At 46.1% G+C, this 18,165-nt stretch overlaps 1 protein-coding gene across 1 annotated transcript in view; it reads left to right on the top strand.

Moving 5' to 3' along the window:
• LOC118793481 (FH2 domain-containing protein 1-like) overlaps nucleotides 1-8,212 on the top strand; it is a 33,974-nt gene extending 25,762 nt beyond the window's left edge. Inside the window, exons 6-12 of the mRNA XM_036551691.1 lie at nucleotides 7-107; nucleotides 1,672-1,742; nucleotides 2,027-2,134; nucleotides 3,398-3,468; nucleotides 3,717-3,834; nucleotides 4,196-4,360; nucleotides 5,064-8,212. Coding sequence (XP_036407584.1) covers nucleotides 7-107; nucleotides 1,672-1,742; nucleotides 2,027-2,134; nucleotides 3,398-3,468; nucleotides 3,717-3,834; nucleotides 4,196-4,360; nucleotides 5,064-7,367 — 2,938 coding nt within the window. The 3' untranslated portion in view covers nucleotides 7,368-8,212. The remainder of the gene's footprint in view (nucleotides 1-6; nucleotides 108-1,671; nucleotides 1,743-2,026; nucleotides 2,135-3,397; nucleotides 3,469-3,716; nucleotides 3,835-4,195; nucleotides 4,361-5,063) is intronic.
• Nucleotides 8,213-18,165: the final 9,953 nt, after the last annotated feature.

The raw sequence follows: 18,165 nt of genomic DNA, 5'->3' as shown, positions 1-18,165 counted from the left end.
TTTCAGTTTCGACGTGCGCATTGAAGCCATGGTGCTGAAGGAAGAGTTTTTCCCTCTCTGCTCTGCGCTGAGTCACGAGATCGATGTCGTGCGTGAGGCGACGAAAGGTAATCAGACGACCGCTTACGTAAGACTCTGTCATTGTCATGGGCGTCAGGTGACCCACGCTGCCCCACTGTGGCAATGAAGTGAACTGTAACAGGACTGATCAGGTGCCCTCACGTCACATTCCTCTCTGTAACAAGAACATACCAGGCACTCTTCAGCCACTGTGACTACTTTGCTTGCTATTTATCGATCTCTGGTAAAAAATAATGACTGCTTGTCACTCACTCGTTCATTCACTCACTTACTCAGTCCCACTTTCAGTTAGTCAGTCATTCACTCAATCACTCACTCACTCAGTCGCTCACTCACTGACTCATTCACTCATATGCTCACTCATTCAATCACTCACTCACTCACTCATTCACCCACTCCCTCCCTCACTCACTCATATGCTCACTCACTCACTGGCTCACTCACTCACTCATTCAACCACTCCCTCCCTCACTAACTCATATGTTCACTCATTCAATTACTCACTCACTCACACACTCACTTAGTCAATCAATCAGTAGCGCTACTTTAGCTTCCTGCAGCAAGAAAAAGATTCAATGTAAGTTATGGCAAAAAGTAGCATTGCTCTACATGTGCTATTTATTTATAAGGACTTTCCACTTTGTGGTTTGATTGAACTGGCTCCTTAGTTTCTCTTTCAGAGAGGTTCCTCAGTTTTTTTCCTCAGTTCAAGAGACACAGTATACTCCTGTGCTTGATGTGACTGTTAGATTAATTAGTGGATTTAATATGATTTCATAATGTAACCCAGTATCTATGTGGGGAGACACGTCTGAGATGAGGTCTGCCCCTTAGCTTCCTGCCTGCTGTGGTCTGTCTGTCTGTGGTCTGGGTAAAGCCTGCTCGTGGCCTGTCCTGGATTATTGTAGATATGCTCTGACGTCAGCACTGTGGCATTGAATTTCGTGTGCTTTAGCATTTTTGGAGCTCCACAAAATGTCAGCTTAATAATGAGTTTCGGTTGAAAGTGGAAAGTTTCAGCAAGAGCGTGATTCTCACCTTTTCTAGTGTTGTCACATCCTGCTGGATCACACTTTTCCCACGGTGTGACTCACACTTCATGACCTGATTTACACCACAGAATTGTCACACATGCTCTCTCCCTCACACACGCACGCACACACGCACTCTTACATGTACGCAGTCACACATAGACTCACACACACATATTCAGTACTCTCTCTGTCTCTCTCTCTCCCTCTTCCTCTCACACACACACACACACACAATTCTAATTCACACGCATTGTATTCAGCTGTTCACAAATGGCTTTACTGCCATGTTCATACTACTTCATAGTAGTATAGCACCTTTACACTTGTGGGTGTCCCGGTGCAAGCGTGTGCGCTTTCTTCAGCTATGCGCTCTCCGCACACACAGCCACATGTTGTTAATAGCCTGCCTCCGAGTAATCCGTCACACAGAGCTGCCGGATAAGGCCCAGCAGGTCGGTGCAGCGTTATAAATAGCTAAGGCTGCCTCATCAGAGAGAGCGGGAGCGGTGACGGTCTCTCTCTCTCTCTCTCTCTCTCTCCCTCTCTCTCTCCACAGAGCTGATGGGCTGCGAGGAGCTGCATGCCATCCTCCACCTGGTGCTGCAGGCGGGCAACATCATGAACGCGGTGAGCGAGCCGGACCGCTTGGGGTGGGGGTGCGGGCGGCGGGGTGGGTGGGTGTCTCCAGGACCGGCGCTATGGGGTCGCTTAGGGGTGCATTGCACCCCCAGACGGACCTCAGCACACCCCTAGTTGTCTCCTTATATCCTCATGTCTACATAGTCTACATAGTTTTTTTAAGATATGACATTTTGTGCCACTTTGCGTATTGCAAATGCACCCCCCGTATTTACTGTGGGCGCCAAGCCGGGGTGTCTCGCCACAGCTAACCTTCCTCGTGGCTCTTTCAGGGGGGCTACGCCGGCAACGCCGTGGGCTTCAAGCTGTCGTCGCTCCTCTCGCTGGCGGACACCAAGGCCAACAAGCCGGGCATGAACCTGCTGCACTTCGTGGCTCTGGTGAGGGGGGGGGGGGGGTCATCGGTGTGACACAGAGTGAATGTGTGAAAGGAGGGAGGAAGAGAATAATAAACAGGGCATAGTGAAAGTGAGAAGGAGGGAGGGGGAGAAGGAGTAATGGACAAGTCACGGTGAAAGTGTGAAGGAGGGAGAGAGGGAATAATGGGCAGGACACTGTGAAAGTGTGAAGGAGGGAGAGAGGATAATGGACACGTCACAGTGAAAGTGTGAAGGAGGGAGAGAGGGAATAATGGACACATCACAGCGAATGTGTGAGGCAGTGAGAGAGTAAACGAATGTTCGATGTTTTAGCAACTGATGGGGGAGAGTGATTTCAGAAAGGGCAGAGACAGTATAAGAGAAGAATGGAAGTGGGGCTGGAGTGTGCAATGGAGGGAGGACCACAGCAGAGAGCTGGTCTGTAACAGTTCAAACCACAAGGGGTGAATGAGGTAGGGAATGGGTACGCAGAGAGGGTGTTTGTGCTTTGCATAGTCTTATAGTTCCTCCTAAGCAGACAAAGAATTTAACAGCAAATTAATCGCCGCATTTAAAAAGCAAACATTTGCTGTGTAAAGCGATAATGCTATTCGTGGTTCCACACAGATTTTCCCTCAGCCGTAAAAAAAAAAACTCATTAAATTATTTAATGAATATGAAATGTGGAAGGAATATAGAAACGCGGCGGAAATGCATTAAATGTTAAAGACCCCTGTTACCATTCACATCAAATACCCAATGTGAAAAACATAATCTGCATACCCCGACCCCACAGCTTTCCCTAACCCTAACCCTAACCCTTTTCAAATCAAAATGGCTTTCTAAAGCCATTTGTACAGACTGTTGAAAACTGATGAATGGGCAATATGTTCGTGTATCAGAAACCTTCCCATTAAAATAGGTCAGTTCTTGCTGAGTGACCTTCTCAGACCACTGCTGGAAGTAAAGAGGCTATGCCTTCTGCCTAAGCAGCCGAAATACTCATCTCAGTATTCATATCCACAGGCGAAATGACTGGTTATGCTGTTGTTCGTAATAAAAACACTATTTCCGTTTTCATGATGATACATTTGAACTGAAATGATTTCTTGTCATCTCAGAGGAAGCTCTGTAGAGGTGAACTTTAAGTAATTGTCAGTTTGTCTGTTGGCTGCCTGTGTATGCATGTGTGTGCATGGGTATTGTGTGTGTGTGTGTCTGCGCGTGGGTGTGGGGGTATGTGCGTCTATATGTGTGCATGTCTCACTGTTCCTCTCCATACAGGAAGCCCAGAAGAAGGACGAGAGCCTGCTGAAGTTCCCTGAGAAGCTCCCCCACGTCCAGAGAGCAGCTCGGTATGTACACCGTGAGTCTGGCTGAGCCAGGCCTGCGCCAGGCCCTCCATTTCTAAGCCAGGCCCTCCCTCCCGAGCAGTGCCACAGCACAGAGCTTTCACCTGCAGGAGCAGACAGAGCGATAATCCCTCTGTAGCCTGCAGCGTTGTCTCTGTGTAGCAGGTGTAGCGTGCGCGTATGAGGCTGATCCATTCAGGCACGCTGTGCCGTGACAGACACGATCTTTAAGTGACCCGTCCCCTCCTCAGGGTGTCGGTGGAGAACATCGAAGCGGAGTTCCACTCGCTGTACGGCAGGACGCGGTCCCTGGGGGAGAAGATCCAGAAGGATGCAGACCTGCAGCAGCAGCTGGATCACTTCCTGCAGGTGAGACGGACCGACGCTCGGCCAGACCCGGGTCGCGCCTCAACAAGGTGACGCGGTGGAATGACGTCATGATGGCTGAGAAAGGACACAAGCCAATTTATGCGTGCGTGTGTGTGTGTGAGACTGTGTGACTGTGTGACAGTGAGTGTGTGCGTGTGTGTGTGTGTGTGTGTGTGTGTGTGTGTGTGTGTATGTGTGTGTGCGTGTGTCACTGTAGATAACTGAAGTATGAGCCAGTGTGGTGGTTGTTGACATGAGTTTTGGAGTGGTGGTGGCTAAAGTGGGTGTGATGAAATTTTCGGTCACGGTTGTGGACGGTTAGGACCGGTCTGACCGTGCTCTCTCGCGCTCGACCCCTCAGGAATGGGCGAGGGCCCTGCAGGACCTGAAGAAGCGCAGGCTAGACCTGCGGCAGGAAGGCAACGCTCTCATTGACTTCTTCTGCGAGGACAAGGACAACTTCAAGCTGGACGACTGCTTCCGCATATTCCAGGACTTCTGCCTCAAATTCAAAAAGGCCGTGCAGGTAGGAAGACAGCCCTGCTATGGCCAGCGAGTTAATCAGTGTGGCCAGACTGAAACCGGTAAACAATACTGTAGCTTCACACAGGGACATGATGGTTAGGGTATGCAATGCACGCCCGTTAGCCTGTCTGGGCTGAACAGACTTTGACATGCCGTTAAATCGGTCAGCCGCTTTGCTCTGGAGCTAGAGATGAACTTTGGTTTCTTCTACAGCACGCATGTCAAAACATTAAGCTGCACATTATTGTCGGTCAGTTAGATTTTACTGCATGCCTGTGATCTGATTTTATAATGCTGTATGATGATTTGTCTGCGAATAGGGGCATTATTATTGGCATTTAGCTGATACTCTTACCCATTCTTACATTGGTAACAGTTTTTTTTACATGTTATCCATTTATACAGCTGGATATTTATTGAGGCAGTTGTGGCAATCAAACCAGCATCCTTTCAGTTACAAGTCCTGCTCCTTAACCACTATGCTACACTGCTGGCCTTTTTATGCAAATGTTTATGCTAGTTTTTATGTTAATTTCTTCAATGTTTTTACTGCTACACTGCATTTATTAATTAATCTAAGGAAATCATAATGGTTACCCCCGAGTTAGGTAATCAAAGTTGCAGCGTGTGTGAGAGAGCGTTACTGTGTTAATTTCGACTGTGTTAATGCATGCTCACGCCCTCTGCTGGTGTGTTCTGGGTAGGACAACCTGGAGCGGGAGATGAAGGAGGCGGCGCGGCAGCGGCGTCTGCGGGAGCTGGAGGAGAAGCGGCACTCGTGGGCGGGCAGCGCCGAACAGGGCGGGGTGTTCGGCCGCAGCAGCAGCGAGAACGACGTGGAGACGCTGACCCGGGAGGGCCTGCTGGACTTCCTGCAGCAGCGGCCCAGCAGCCCGCACAGCCCCCTGGGCCGCTCGTCCAGCGCCCGACGCCACCGCCACAGCGGGGCCGCCACCGCCGCCGAGCGGGAGCTTCAGAGCTACCTGGAGCGGACGGCCGCCGCCGACAGCGGACGCTTCGGCAGCCTCCCCCGCCCCGGCCGCCCCGCACACAGAGCCCCTGCCGGGGGCCGCGCCGACCCAGCCCCCGGGGGCCTGCCGGTGACCGTGACCCCACCCGCGGAGCCCCGGCCCGTCTTTCACATCAGCCCCGATACGAACGCGGACCCTCACCTCAACAACAACCACCTCGCTCCGCCCGCAGGGGGCACACCTGAGAGCGGTACGGGCCACAACAGGAACTCCTTCCAGAGGACAGCAGGCACCACCTGTGGGCAGATGAGCGTGAGTGTGGAGAGGCACACTTTGGTCCCCAGGCTCCAGCCATTCGACTTCGTCACATCTAACAACGACAATAACAACAACATGCGCTTAGCCAACCAGGGAGACCTTATTGTTACTGATTTGGAGGCGGAAAGAGATCCTACGAAACCTCCAGTTTTGGACACCCCTCCTTCCAGCGTGAGCTCGGAACCAGCGAGAAGTTCTGTGACAGGACAGGAGAGTAATACGGACTCTTCCTGCTACCAAGAGAAGCAGGAGCGCAGCACGGTTACCTCAGTGACCTGTGACCTCCCTCTGCCTCTGGATAACTCCACACCCAACAGGCAGGCGGTCTCTCACCTGCTGGACTCCACAGACACAGACTGCTCTGTGATCCTGGACTACTCTGAAACAGACTCCCCTGTTTCAAGGGGAGCTGGAAGCATCGCTGCTGACTCTAGAACACAGGGGAACAACGGTCAAGGTAATCTGAATGACCAGAGCTCAGCTTCTTTGAACCTTGAGTCTGTATCCACCAGTGAGCACTCAGTTTCTATGTCCACCAATGAGCACTCAGTGTCTGTGTCCACCAATGAGCCCTCATTGTCTGTGTCTACCAATGAGTTCTCAGGCTCTCTACCCACCAATGACCAGGTAGGGTCTCCATCCACCAATGAGCACTCAGCGTCTACATCCATCAATGACCAGTCAGCATCTCAATCCAACAACCAGTCAGTGTCCCCACCCAACAATGACCAATCAGTTGCTACATCCACCAGTGATCCCCCAGTGGTCCCCCCCACCAGCAATGACACAGGCAAGGGTAAACAAGTAACAGAGAAGCCAGCGCAGGTCAAAGACACCAAAACTCCCCAACCAAAAACCAAGCCCACTCCCAAAACCTCTGGCCCTGGAAACAGCACGGGGGCCCGGTCAGTCAGGACGCTGACCGCCTCGGAGAACCAGAGCATGCGCAAGGTGGTGCCCATCTCGAGGCTGAACCGCTCCACCAGCACGGCCAGCAGGGCGGAGAGGGCGGCGGGGCAGGAGGGCGTGCAGCGGTCACCCCGCGACCAGAGCACCCCGGCCAGGAGGACCGAGCCGCCGCACAGGGCGCCCCGCCGATCCAGCCTCCCCGCCGAGGACCCCAAGGCCCCGAGGGCGTCCCGTGCCGCCCCGGACCAAACCACGCGCCAGCCGTCCTTCAGAAAGCCCACTGCCAAGCCCGTGCGGATCGTCCCCAAGCCGCCGCCCGAGGAGAAGATGTGCCGCTCCACCATGCGGGCCCTGGCCCTGGCCCAGGCGGCGTCTGAGGCCGCCGGCGGTGGCGGCGGCGGCGTCCCCCAGACGGCCACCCACGGCGCCAAGGCCTCGCCCGGCATCCCCAGCTTTGCCCGCAACACGGTGGCCTCTTCATCCAGGAGGATGAGGAACGACCCCGGCCCCAGCTCCACCCCTCCCACCCCCTCCCGAAACAGCCCCCTCAACCGCGCCGGCTCCCTGAGGCATGCGCCCAACAGGGTGGCCCCCGCGAGTGGCCAGCACGCGCCGGGAGGCGGGGAAAAGACGCAGGCTCTGCTGGGGAGGGGTCAGAGTGTGAGAAGCTCCACCAGGAGTGCCCACCTCGGTGAAACCCTGCCCTCAACCAGAGACCACGCCCGCAAGAACAGCAGCAGCCTCTCTGATAAGTCTGTCCACTCCAAGGACTCTTCCTCCAGCAGAACACTCAGACCCACATGGAAATGACTGTCAACAGATCCTGCTGTCTGGAAAATCATTTAACTTAATGAAGTTTAGAATTGTATTTTCGTTTTGTTTATTTAACGTCCTGCTTCGGTAGGTAATATTGTATACTTCTACTGAACCATGGCTATACAAAGGAATTTAAAATGCTTCCTGGTGTTGTCGTCCTGGAAATGTTATTTTTTGTACAATAATCAATGTAGTACACCTCTTCCCATAAGGAGCATTTTCAACGCCATGGTTAACATCAGCTAGATAATGTATTCAAAACGCTCATGCAATTACTCTCTGCTGCAGAGAATACGCATTGTGCTGACCTGGGGTTTACTGAAATCCCTGTTTTCTTCTTTTCTGACGATCTTCCGAGGAAGAGAGTAGACAAATGGCATGCCTTTCCTAAAGTGGTACTGCCTGCTGTACCTTATTTGTAATGAAGTGTAAAAAAAAACAAAACACTACTGAACATATTCTAATGCTGCTGACCAGCTGTGACAATTCCAGAGTTAGTGTTTCCATTCAGGGTCCTTGTTGCTCTTTCAGAGTTGTTATAACAGTCTCTCTGTTTGTCGCTGTTCTTTGTGATTCTAGATCTTTCCTTTGCAAAGCCATAAACTGCAACCATTCTCTCTCAGACACCAAGCACTGCTAGTGTTGAGATACACCCTCCAAAACAGATAATGCATTCCTCTTGTCATTGTGTGACTGTATTTTATCTGTCGACCTGTAGTGTTCCCTGTTTATAATTGGGCAGTTTTAAATACTTAGGAACACATCCATTGTAATATGGACAAAACTTGTACACACCTTGAAAAATCTATTTTTGTGCATATGCTATAAATTGAGGAATAAATGGCGATGGATTTTTGGAGTGAAATAACATATTTTGCTGTGTTATTTGCTTCAAATAAATGTGTCTCGTGATTTCTCACACTGCTTCCTCTAGGAAACTTTTTTTTCTCTTCTAACAGCAAAACAGTCATCTAATTAGATATACAGATAAGTAGGGCAGGCATTTCTGTGTCTTATTTGTGTCTCTTAACAAACAGTATATGAGGTTTGCATTCCAGCTTTGCTGTTATGAAGTTATTAAGTAAACAAGGTAATTAAACACAGAACCATGTATTGTACCATAGTAGCCTACCATGGGACATACGCACACGTACAGATCAAATCACAGTGGGTGTGCATTCTCATCCCAAACTCAATGAGACATCCATACATAAACAATGAAGTACCAGTAGCAAAGGCAGCGGATCCAGCTAAATGTGTTTGCTTCCCATAAGTCTCTGCACACTACCTGGCTGCAGCTGGAATCCTGCCAATGGTGTGACATTCCACCCCACGACAGGCATGTCATTGGCTGCCCCTAAACTTCAACCCTCTTTTAGCTACATTAAGAGGAGCTGGGGCCAAAATCCCTTCTAACACTTATGCAGAGCCAGGTTTTGCTCCACAGACGCTGAACTTATGTCCATCACCACAGAGCTAATTCATGCAAAGCCTCTGAATTAGTTATGTTAATAGCAGACTCCAGGCTTGCAAAGGCAAGTGTGGGGCTTAGTCCGTGCAATTACATGTTCTTCCTCAAGATGATGTGTAAGCCACTGGGTCTTCGTGGGGCTGAATTCTTTTGGCAGCAGTTCTTCATGGTTGCAAATATGTGCCTGGGTTACTGTGCTGCTTCTTTTGATGACAGAACAGGCTTCCTTCTCTTCCCTGATTCCTGCTTGTCATTTTCTCATCTGGTTTTAATGAGGAAGTCTTTTAGCTGCTCTGTTTAAGGTCACCTGACAGTCCCTGTGTTACTTCCAGCTGCAGGCCCCTCTGCTGGGGCCTGTTGTTCTCATTGCTGCACCGTCACTGTTGCCCGAAAATAACTCTGGCCCACAGGGTAAAAAGGTGCCCTGATTCGTTTGTTTCTCACCTGGAGCTTTCAGAGCCAATTCTCCAAGTCCTGGTCCAGCTGTGTTTGAGAATAACCGGCGATTTTAGGCAAAAACAATGCAGTCACGCCTCACACACAGGTCCAGCTCCGGCATCATGAGCATTTCAGCGGAAAGTGTTGGTGATTGGACCTTTCTGTGGTTCTCAGGTCTCCACTCAGAGAGAAGGCTTCCTCTTCCTCCCAGCATGCTCTCTGTGGAGGAACTAGGGAACAAGTAAGCATGAACATGGATATGAACAAGGGGTATTAACAAGGAAGTGCATCACATCACACAAGGCAAGGGCTGGTTAATGACCATGTTGTGTTCTCACCCTCATGCAGTCTTTGGTCACAACTTGACTTTCCAGCCTCCTGCCACACAACCCACAAGTGAACTTAACAGACAAGGTGAGCTGTACAGATCTTGCGTGTTTTTTTGTTATTTCTACATATACTTCTTGATGTAATGTGTCTCCCACAGGCATTCCCCCCTGCTTCTTTCACCCGTCTGTCCCTCCTCATCAGCACAGCAGGGCTTTAACGAAACTCACATTCCCAGCATCCCCATGTCACAGCCCGGTCTCCATGACAACCGCCTGGGAGAAAGTAACGCCTCAGCTCTGTCACAGGGCTCTAAGGCAGAGACCCACCACTGTGAAGACTAAAGAAGAAACAGATTCCCCCTCTGACTCCATGCCTTACGCAGTCTCAGTAATTGATACCAGTGGGGCACCAAATAGGCACTAGTCTCTCTCAGTTCGTTTTCCCAAGATAAAAAGGTCATTGAAATAATCTACGGGATGCATAGATGGATAATTCAAAATGCTGCTGCAGTGGAGACATCCTTTGTTTTATCGTTGCATTATATTAGCTATAACCAACAAACAGCAATTTGGACATTATTTTTGTGTTGTCAACGTACAACTGCTGAAGTCAGGGTGCAGGTTAATTACCTACTCTGGCCACAAGATGGAGCCAAAGGGCAAGGCAAACGTCAACTGTGAGTCGATTAAGGATGCACCATATTCAGCTCAATCCAGACGTTGCTCCGGTTATTCACCCACCAAGAAAAGTGCCCGTGACATTGAAAGAAAGGGTCAAAACTGAGCTGAAAAGAACGGAAGACCCGGGGTGTCATTGTGAAACAGGCTGAGCCCACAGATTGGGTAAACAGTATTGTCACTGTGGTGAAGCCTAATAAAACTGCATCCGAATCTGCATCGACCTGCAAGATCACAATAAAGCAATTAAGAGAGAACACTACCCCTTACGCAGAGTTGAAGAGGTTGTAGCAGACATGCCAAATGCTAAAGTTTTCCCAGTGTTTGACGCCAACTATGGCTTTTGGCAAGTACAGTTGGATGAAGAGAGCTCCAAACTATGTACTTTTAAAACTCCTTTTGGAAGATATTGTTTCCTGAGACTTTAGTGTCTCCTCAGCTCCAGAAGTTTTTCAAAAATGTATCAGACAAAGACCGAAAGAGTTGTGAATGTTGTAGATGACATCTCGGTATGGGGTTAAAACATGGAACAGCACGACAAGAGACTGAGACAGCCGCTAGACCAAATCAGAAGCATCAGTTTGAAACTGAACAGAGAAAAATGCAAAATCAGAATGACTGAAATCCACTACATGGGACATGTTCTGACTGTAGATGGCCTGAAGCCAGACCAAGAAAAGGTGAAGGTGATACTGAATACACCAGAGCCAGAAGACAAAGCTGCACTGATGAGGTTTCTAGGCATGGTTCAGCATCTGGCAAAATTTGTCCCAAACCTCTCAGATGCAAGTGCAGCTCTATAGAAGCTCTTAGAGGATGAAGTAGTGTGGTATTGGGAGTCACAGCAACAGAGAGCTTTGAAAAACAGAAGCAACTCGTAAGCGATGCCCCGGTACTCAAATACAGCGACGTCAGCAAAGAGGTAACGCTGTCAGTGGACGCAAGTTCAGAAGACTTGGGAGCAGTTGTACTGCAAGAGGGTCAGCCTGTGGGGTTTGGCTGGAGGGCTCTTACTGACTGTCAGAAAAGATATGAAAAAATAGAGAAAGAGCTGCTGGAGATTGTGTATGGACGTGAAAAACTCAAGCAGTACATCTATCATAAGACAGTACAAGTGGAGACAGATCATAAGCCCCTTGCGACGGTGTTCAAGAGGTCACGCCAAAAAGCACCTCCAAGACTCCAGAGAATGCTGATGAAATTGCAACCTTATAATCTGCGCGTCAACTAAAAGCCTGGCAAAGAGCTACATATTGCAGACACACTGAGCCGATCTTACCTGAATGAGAAGTCCGAGCAACTCTTAGAGGAGGAGTTACAAGTGCATCTCCTGTCAGCCCATTTACCCATCACCAAAAAAAGCCCAAAGCATTCAAAACTGCAACAGCTGAAGATGAAGAATTGCAGATGGTAATGGATGTAGTACAGACAGGATGGCCAGCAGAAATACAACACGTACCAGCTGAAATAAGGAAGCACTGGACCTTCAGAGAAGAACTTACTTGCTCTGATGGACTACTCTACAAGAATACAAGACTTGTCATACCATAGAGCCTGAGAGCAGAATTCACAAAGCTCATCTGGGAGTGGTGAAGTGCAAGGAGAGGGCCTGTATTGTCATGTTTCGGGCCAGCATGGCTAAACAGATTGAAGATGTTGTGTTAAAGAGTGCTGTCTGTAACACTTTTAAACAAAGTAACACCAAGCCATGTCACAACATTCCGGATAGAGCCTGGGCAAAAGTGGGAGTTGATTTTTTCCATTACAACCAAGGTGAATATCTACTGTGTGTAGAGTATTTCTCAAATTTCCCAGAAATTTTCATTGTCAGTCAGACGACAACCAGAAGTGTTGTGACAGCTCTCAAATCAGTTTTTTCAAGTGCAGAAGTGCAGAATTTTCAAGTGCAGAAGTGCAGAATTCAAAGTATTTGCAGCAAGTTGGGGGTTTGTGCACACAGTATCTAGTCCTGGTTTTCCACAGCTGAATGGGAAAAGTGAACAAGCAATCCAGACAGTGAAAAATCTACTAAGGAAAGCACAGGAAAGCCAAAGAGATCCATATGTTGCTCTGCTTGAATACAGAAACTCATCACTGTACGGCGTGGGACTGTCCTCTGCACAGATGCTTATGAGTCAAAGGCTGAAAACAAAATTGCCGACATCAGTCCAGCTGTAGAAAACCCCAACTGTATGCAAATGCGCACAAGCAAATCAAGGAAAGGCAGCTGAAACAAAAACACTATTTTGATCAGGGAGTAAAAGACCTACCACCTCTAAAGGACGGAGAGAAGGTGAGAGTCAGAATCAAAAACAACTGGCAACCAGCAGTTGTGTTGAGGACCCATGAGAAACCAAGATCCCTGGTGGTCCAAACGCCTGATGGGAACACCTTCAGCAGAAACCGGCGACACCTGCTGAAAACCAGAAAGACATCATTTCCACAGCCAGGTGCTCTGGACCTGGAGGGCTTACCTTCAATCAGCAGTTCACCATCAGAGAGTGGCACCCCGGTGCCATCACCTTCACCATCACCAGTGAAAGGAACTTTGACACCTAGAGTGGACAACCTGTCAAGACGCCACGGTTTGGTAGATTGATTAGACCATCTAAAAAGTATTCTATGTAAAAATGAGTTGATTTGTAAAACAAAAATGCTGTAATAAAAGAAACAATGATCTAAGAATTTTCAATATTGTTTGAAATTTCTGCATTTATCCTGACTGTAAAGTTACATTGTAAAAAAAATAAATGTTTTAAGCCTTAACGTTATATAACACGGTAAAGAATATTTCTGGTTATGCTAGTAATGCTTATGGGGGAGATGTGAGATATGGTAAATTAAGATTTGAATAATACTCCTTACCAGTGGTTGGAGCTCCTCCAAATGCTTCCAGTAATGACCTGTAAAAGAAGAATACAGAGTTCAGTAAAAAGCGTGCCCTGAGGCAGTCACTAAAACTATCTGGCTCTTTGATTCGTTTTTATAATTTAGTTACTGCGTTATCCCACATCACGGTCCATCAATACATTTTACATTATATACTGTATGTGGCAACTTAGTAATTCATCAAGGCTGCTTTCTCAGTAAACAAGTTTTTCTCTCTCCCTCCTCGTCACTCCACAGGCATTGTCTGGTACTTGTGGAGAATCCTGGTGAGAATAACTGAGTTATATTTTAATTTTCACTTGAAATCTGTTAAACATATGATAATATAATTCAAACAAAACCACTATTTCATCATGTGTAATTTTGAATGAAACATTCCACATGAACCATTTGAAACATGCCATAACTGGCTAATAAAGTAATCTTCACTTCCTTTATTTCTTCATTTACGGAAAGCTTGCTGTTTATGGTCTTTGAACATTGATCTATATGCTTGTTCTTAGAAAAATACAAGTATTGTGTGTGCATAATGCCATAAGCAATCCTTCATAGATTGATATAGATATACAAATAAATATATTGGATAAAAGCCAATTGTTTAATTGTTAAATTAATTGTTAATTTGTTAAACATTAATGTTTAACAAAATGTGTATGCTCTCACCAGCTACAATTCTTTCAAGACATATCTGCCTGTTTGTAGATAAGTTGTGTCTGTGTCAGCATTGACCTAAAGTCATGTCTATATATATATATATATATATATATATCAAAATATATGTCAAAATAATTTGTACTCAAATGTAAATGTTTGTCCTAGAAATGATAAAATGAAAAAACCAATAATGCCAATAATGATTTTACATGTATAAATATATCATAGTGACAAAGTGAACCAGGTTTTTTTGTGTGTGTGTGTGTGTTTCTGATGTGTTCTATGGATACTTATCTTATCCAGAAATTTTATTATTACCAGAGGCATAAATCGTATTGTTCATCAGGGGCATAGTTCTAACCTAAAAAACAGCAGGGTGAGGCTTTGACTTTGCATTTTGACATCATTCCTTGCACTTCAGTCATACTGTAATGTGTTCAAAATGGAAGACAATTAGCATGTCATATATTTATGGGATACATAATGGTTAATGTTTTACATGATTGGGTAAAACATGACCTTTTGATTATATTCCCTCAGTGCATAAAAACCTGAACGGAGAGTATTCAGTATAGCTGCTCCTCATCCTGTCGCAGGTATGCGTCCTCTTCAACCTTTTTTTTTTTTTTTCATTTTATTGCTGAATGAAACAGCTTCATTGTATGACTGCAACCATGAAAAAAACTTACCAAATTATGTGATATTTTTTATTGATTAGAAAACAGCATATTCTCAAATTAAGATCAAGTCCATTTCTAGCATGTGAATGCCTTGAAATGCAATAGAGAAAGAGAACTTACAAACAATTTCATATTTAGTCACACTTAGTCAACGCTCTTATCCAGAATGAGTCACAAATTTGGCACAGTTTTGGCACTCTAATTGCACCATCGCAGATTTGTCTCAACAAGCCAACCCAAAACTTTTACGAGTTGCTACTTTGAGACAAAATCCATTCTGGAAAAGTTCCGACCAACACAGCCTTTTGGGTTTACGCATTACTTTGCTTTTCCCTCATGCTCTGAGTGGTTTTGATGAAAATTTTCTTACATAGTTTTGATTTAAACAACATTCCCCATTAGTTGCTATGGACTATGGCGCAATAAGGACATTATTATTAATTAAAAAAAAAAATCACTTAAAAAGTTTCCATTGACAATTCCTGAAATAACTAAACAATCAAAAATTAATTAATGAAAAGATTAATGCGTTTTGTAAATAGGGTATGTTACTAGCCCTGATTCAGCTATGCTCTCGTGTGTTTCTTTAAAAACTATGATCAGAAAATTAACCCATGATCTGTGTTCGTTTTAGCAGCTTTTTTAGATTTAGTTTTAGTCTTTCGATGAAAATACATGTGAGTCACATTTTTGTCATATATCCCTTATTGGTCTTGTTTTAGTTGAGGTTAACTCTGGACATATTAATATAGTTTTAGTCACTGGTTGCTTTTTATTATTTTTTTTTACATATTTATAACCGTTAACATTTTATTGAGCACACACAGATGCACTTAGACTTTATTCCCTTCATATATTTTTGATTGCTAAGTCAACAAACAGCTAACATCACTATTGTTAGCTTTTGGGTCAGAATCTCCCAGCTATGTGTTTGATGTATTCTGCCATCACCACCAAACCTATTTAAGCAAATATCTTGCTTATTTGTTGACAGGTTCCATCACGTGTGCCAGTAATTGAATACATCTAATATATGGAATGATTGGGTCAATGTTACTGTTTTTCTCAGCTGATTTGGCACATTTCGACAAACTGAAATCCATGCTCTCAGAACAGTACTAAACACAGCCATCTAAACTCTTGATATCTTTTGCAAAACTGTACATTTTCATTGCTTTCAGTTTTCCTGGAGGAAGTTTTACTCCCATTTTGGGTCTTTCATGATGTGGGATTCAGTGGTTTTAAATGTAATTTCGTTTTGATCAGCGCTAATCTGTAAAATGGTTCAGGTCTTGCTAGTGCACTTACTATTGCCTAGTATCCTTGTAGTATCCAGCCATGTTTTAAGATGCAGGTATGAGACTGCCCTGCTGCTGCTGTTGTTATTGTTGTTACTGCCCACCGCAAATGAAGAACTCTCCAGCAAGACATCTGATTTAGTGCTGGTCTGTGTCAGCCTGCTTTGGCACAATGATGATCTGTTTCTCTCAGACAAACACAAACACTCCTGTATTTTCTCGAAAGGAAACAAACAGACCCACCACACACAAAGAGACCGACACAGACACAGACACAGGCACACACACACACACACACACACCGCCCCGCCCCCTTCCCTTGCTGTATCAGTGCAGTCACTGAGCCAGTCTAAGGAATCTTTTGTCCATTATTATCAGCGTGTGCTGTCAGAGATGGGGAGACAGTGACAGGAGCATGCACCAGTTTCTGCTGGTACCAGCAGGACCAGGCCCAAACTGTGCAAGGACAATGTGTGAGTTGGTGGAGGTTCATATTTCCTGCCCTGAGCCTTGGAGATGGCATGGAAGAAACACCCCCAAACATATGAGCGCCCCCAAGCAGCTGTCCTTGGCTTGCTAAGCAGACTCTTATTTATCAGACCTCTTTCCCCTGGCCACCCTGTGGTTTTAGAGTGGGGTCAACTCATCCCAAAAAAACTTGGGCCTGACCCCCACCATCTCAGAACCTGCTGGCACTCCGTCAGTGAGTGAAAACTGGTGAAAGATGTGTCCCCCAACTGTCTTTTTGTGAAAAGTTTATTGGTGATAATGTCAGCCATCTTTGTGTGTCATGTTTCCTGTAAAAATCAAATATTTCAAAACTTTGACTCAGACTTGGACTTGACTTGGTTCTAGTGATATTTAAGGACCCACGGAACCTAAATTAAAACCCCATTTTTAAGCCTTTGAACCCCATTAACATAACATTCACTTGGAGCGCAAATAATGTGATTTTTCTGTGTCTTACAGGTATTATGGAGCTGTAATCCTCAAATTAAATTCTATAGACACCGCATAATGTTCAGGGGCAGAATTGGAATGGTTATTTTTTCTGTTAAGAGGAATACTGTAACCACATTTATCCACTAGATGGTGCTGCTTGGAGCTGGTCATCTGAATGACAGAATAAACTAAGTAAATGTTAAGTTACATTTAATTTGAGGAGAACAACTTTCAGTCCAACTCAGTAGTACAGTTTACTAATCCATATTCCATACTACTTGTCAAAAAAGAGTGAGGTGCATATTTCATATGCACTGCATGTAGTGATTGAGCACATGGGTATTTTATCAAACTATGAAAGGATGTCCCCAGGCCAGGCATTCAGCGTGTGATTGGGTGTAATATTAAGGACCTGTGAGAGTATAACACTGTATCGCTCCACTAAGTTTTCGCCTGTGTCCACCACATGTTGTCAAAAAGAATCTGGCCAAACAAACCCTCAAGTTTGGGATAACAATAATGATTTCCACTTTGCAATAAAAGAGGATGTTATTCAGCTGTGAGCTTAATCCCCACGCAAACGTGAAAAACTGCTAGAGGCCCGACAGTGTGGCAAATGCGGTAATGAATAATGAATGTAAGCTTCAGCTGAAGGCTGCCGCAGATCCCGCAGGAAAGTGTCACCTGCATGTGCTTTGTGTATTTATAGAAGTCAGGGAATATTTTTCTATTGATGCAGTTCTGCTGGGTAAGCTCCAGGGGTTACCTGAAAATATTATCAAGGTTTTTATGCCAACCAAATGAATAAATAAATAAAACCATCCAATTACAGAAACAGAATTTTGGCCTGTCACGTGTTGACAAAATATCAGTTTTGTCCAGGTTGATAAATTTGCTGATAAATTTGAGCTGTGTTTTCTTCATTTGCTCATCAGTAGGTTACTCAAATGCACTTTGGCTAAAAAGCCTCTGATGGTGAAATTTATGGTAACGCCCTTCCTTGCACTAAATTTTTTTGTAGAAAAAGGGGCATAGAGGAGAGATATAAATTTGTATGTTGACTGCCCTTCCTCCTCAGTGCTTTCCCTTTCTTTCTCTCTGCCTGTTTGCCTCCACATCTACTGTGTTATTTTATTTTTCTAAGCTCTCAGCCCCCCCCCCCCCCCTTTTCTGGTCCCCTCTACCTCTCTCCCATCTCGCTGCCTCTCTCCCCCTGTTACTCCTCGTCTACCATCCTGTTCTGCCTCCCTGCCCTGTGCCAAACGCTCCCAGCCCTTTACTTTTGCACCGTCAGGCACATGGAGCCGCCCACAGAGCCTGTGAGCCGCGCTCTGATTGGCTGCTCCTCCCCCCCTGACGACAGAGCCCCTCCCACGCCTGGGCTGGTCCTGCTGCCAGTCTGTTTGTGTTGTT

This window comes from Megalops cyprinoides, chromosome 18 (genome assembly GCF_013368585.1).
Source record: "Megalops cyprinoides isolate fMegCyp1 chromosome 18, fMegCyp1.pri, whole genome shotgun sequence".
NCBI classification, from domain to species: Eukaryota; Metazoa; Chordata; class Actinopteri; order Elopiformes; family Megalopidae; genus Megalops; species Megalops cyprinoides.
Note: the sequence above shows the minus strand (reverse complement) of the source record. Positions and strands in the feature narration are given on the sequence as shown.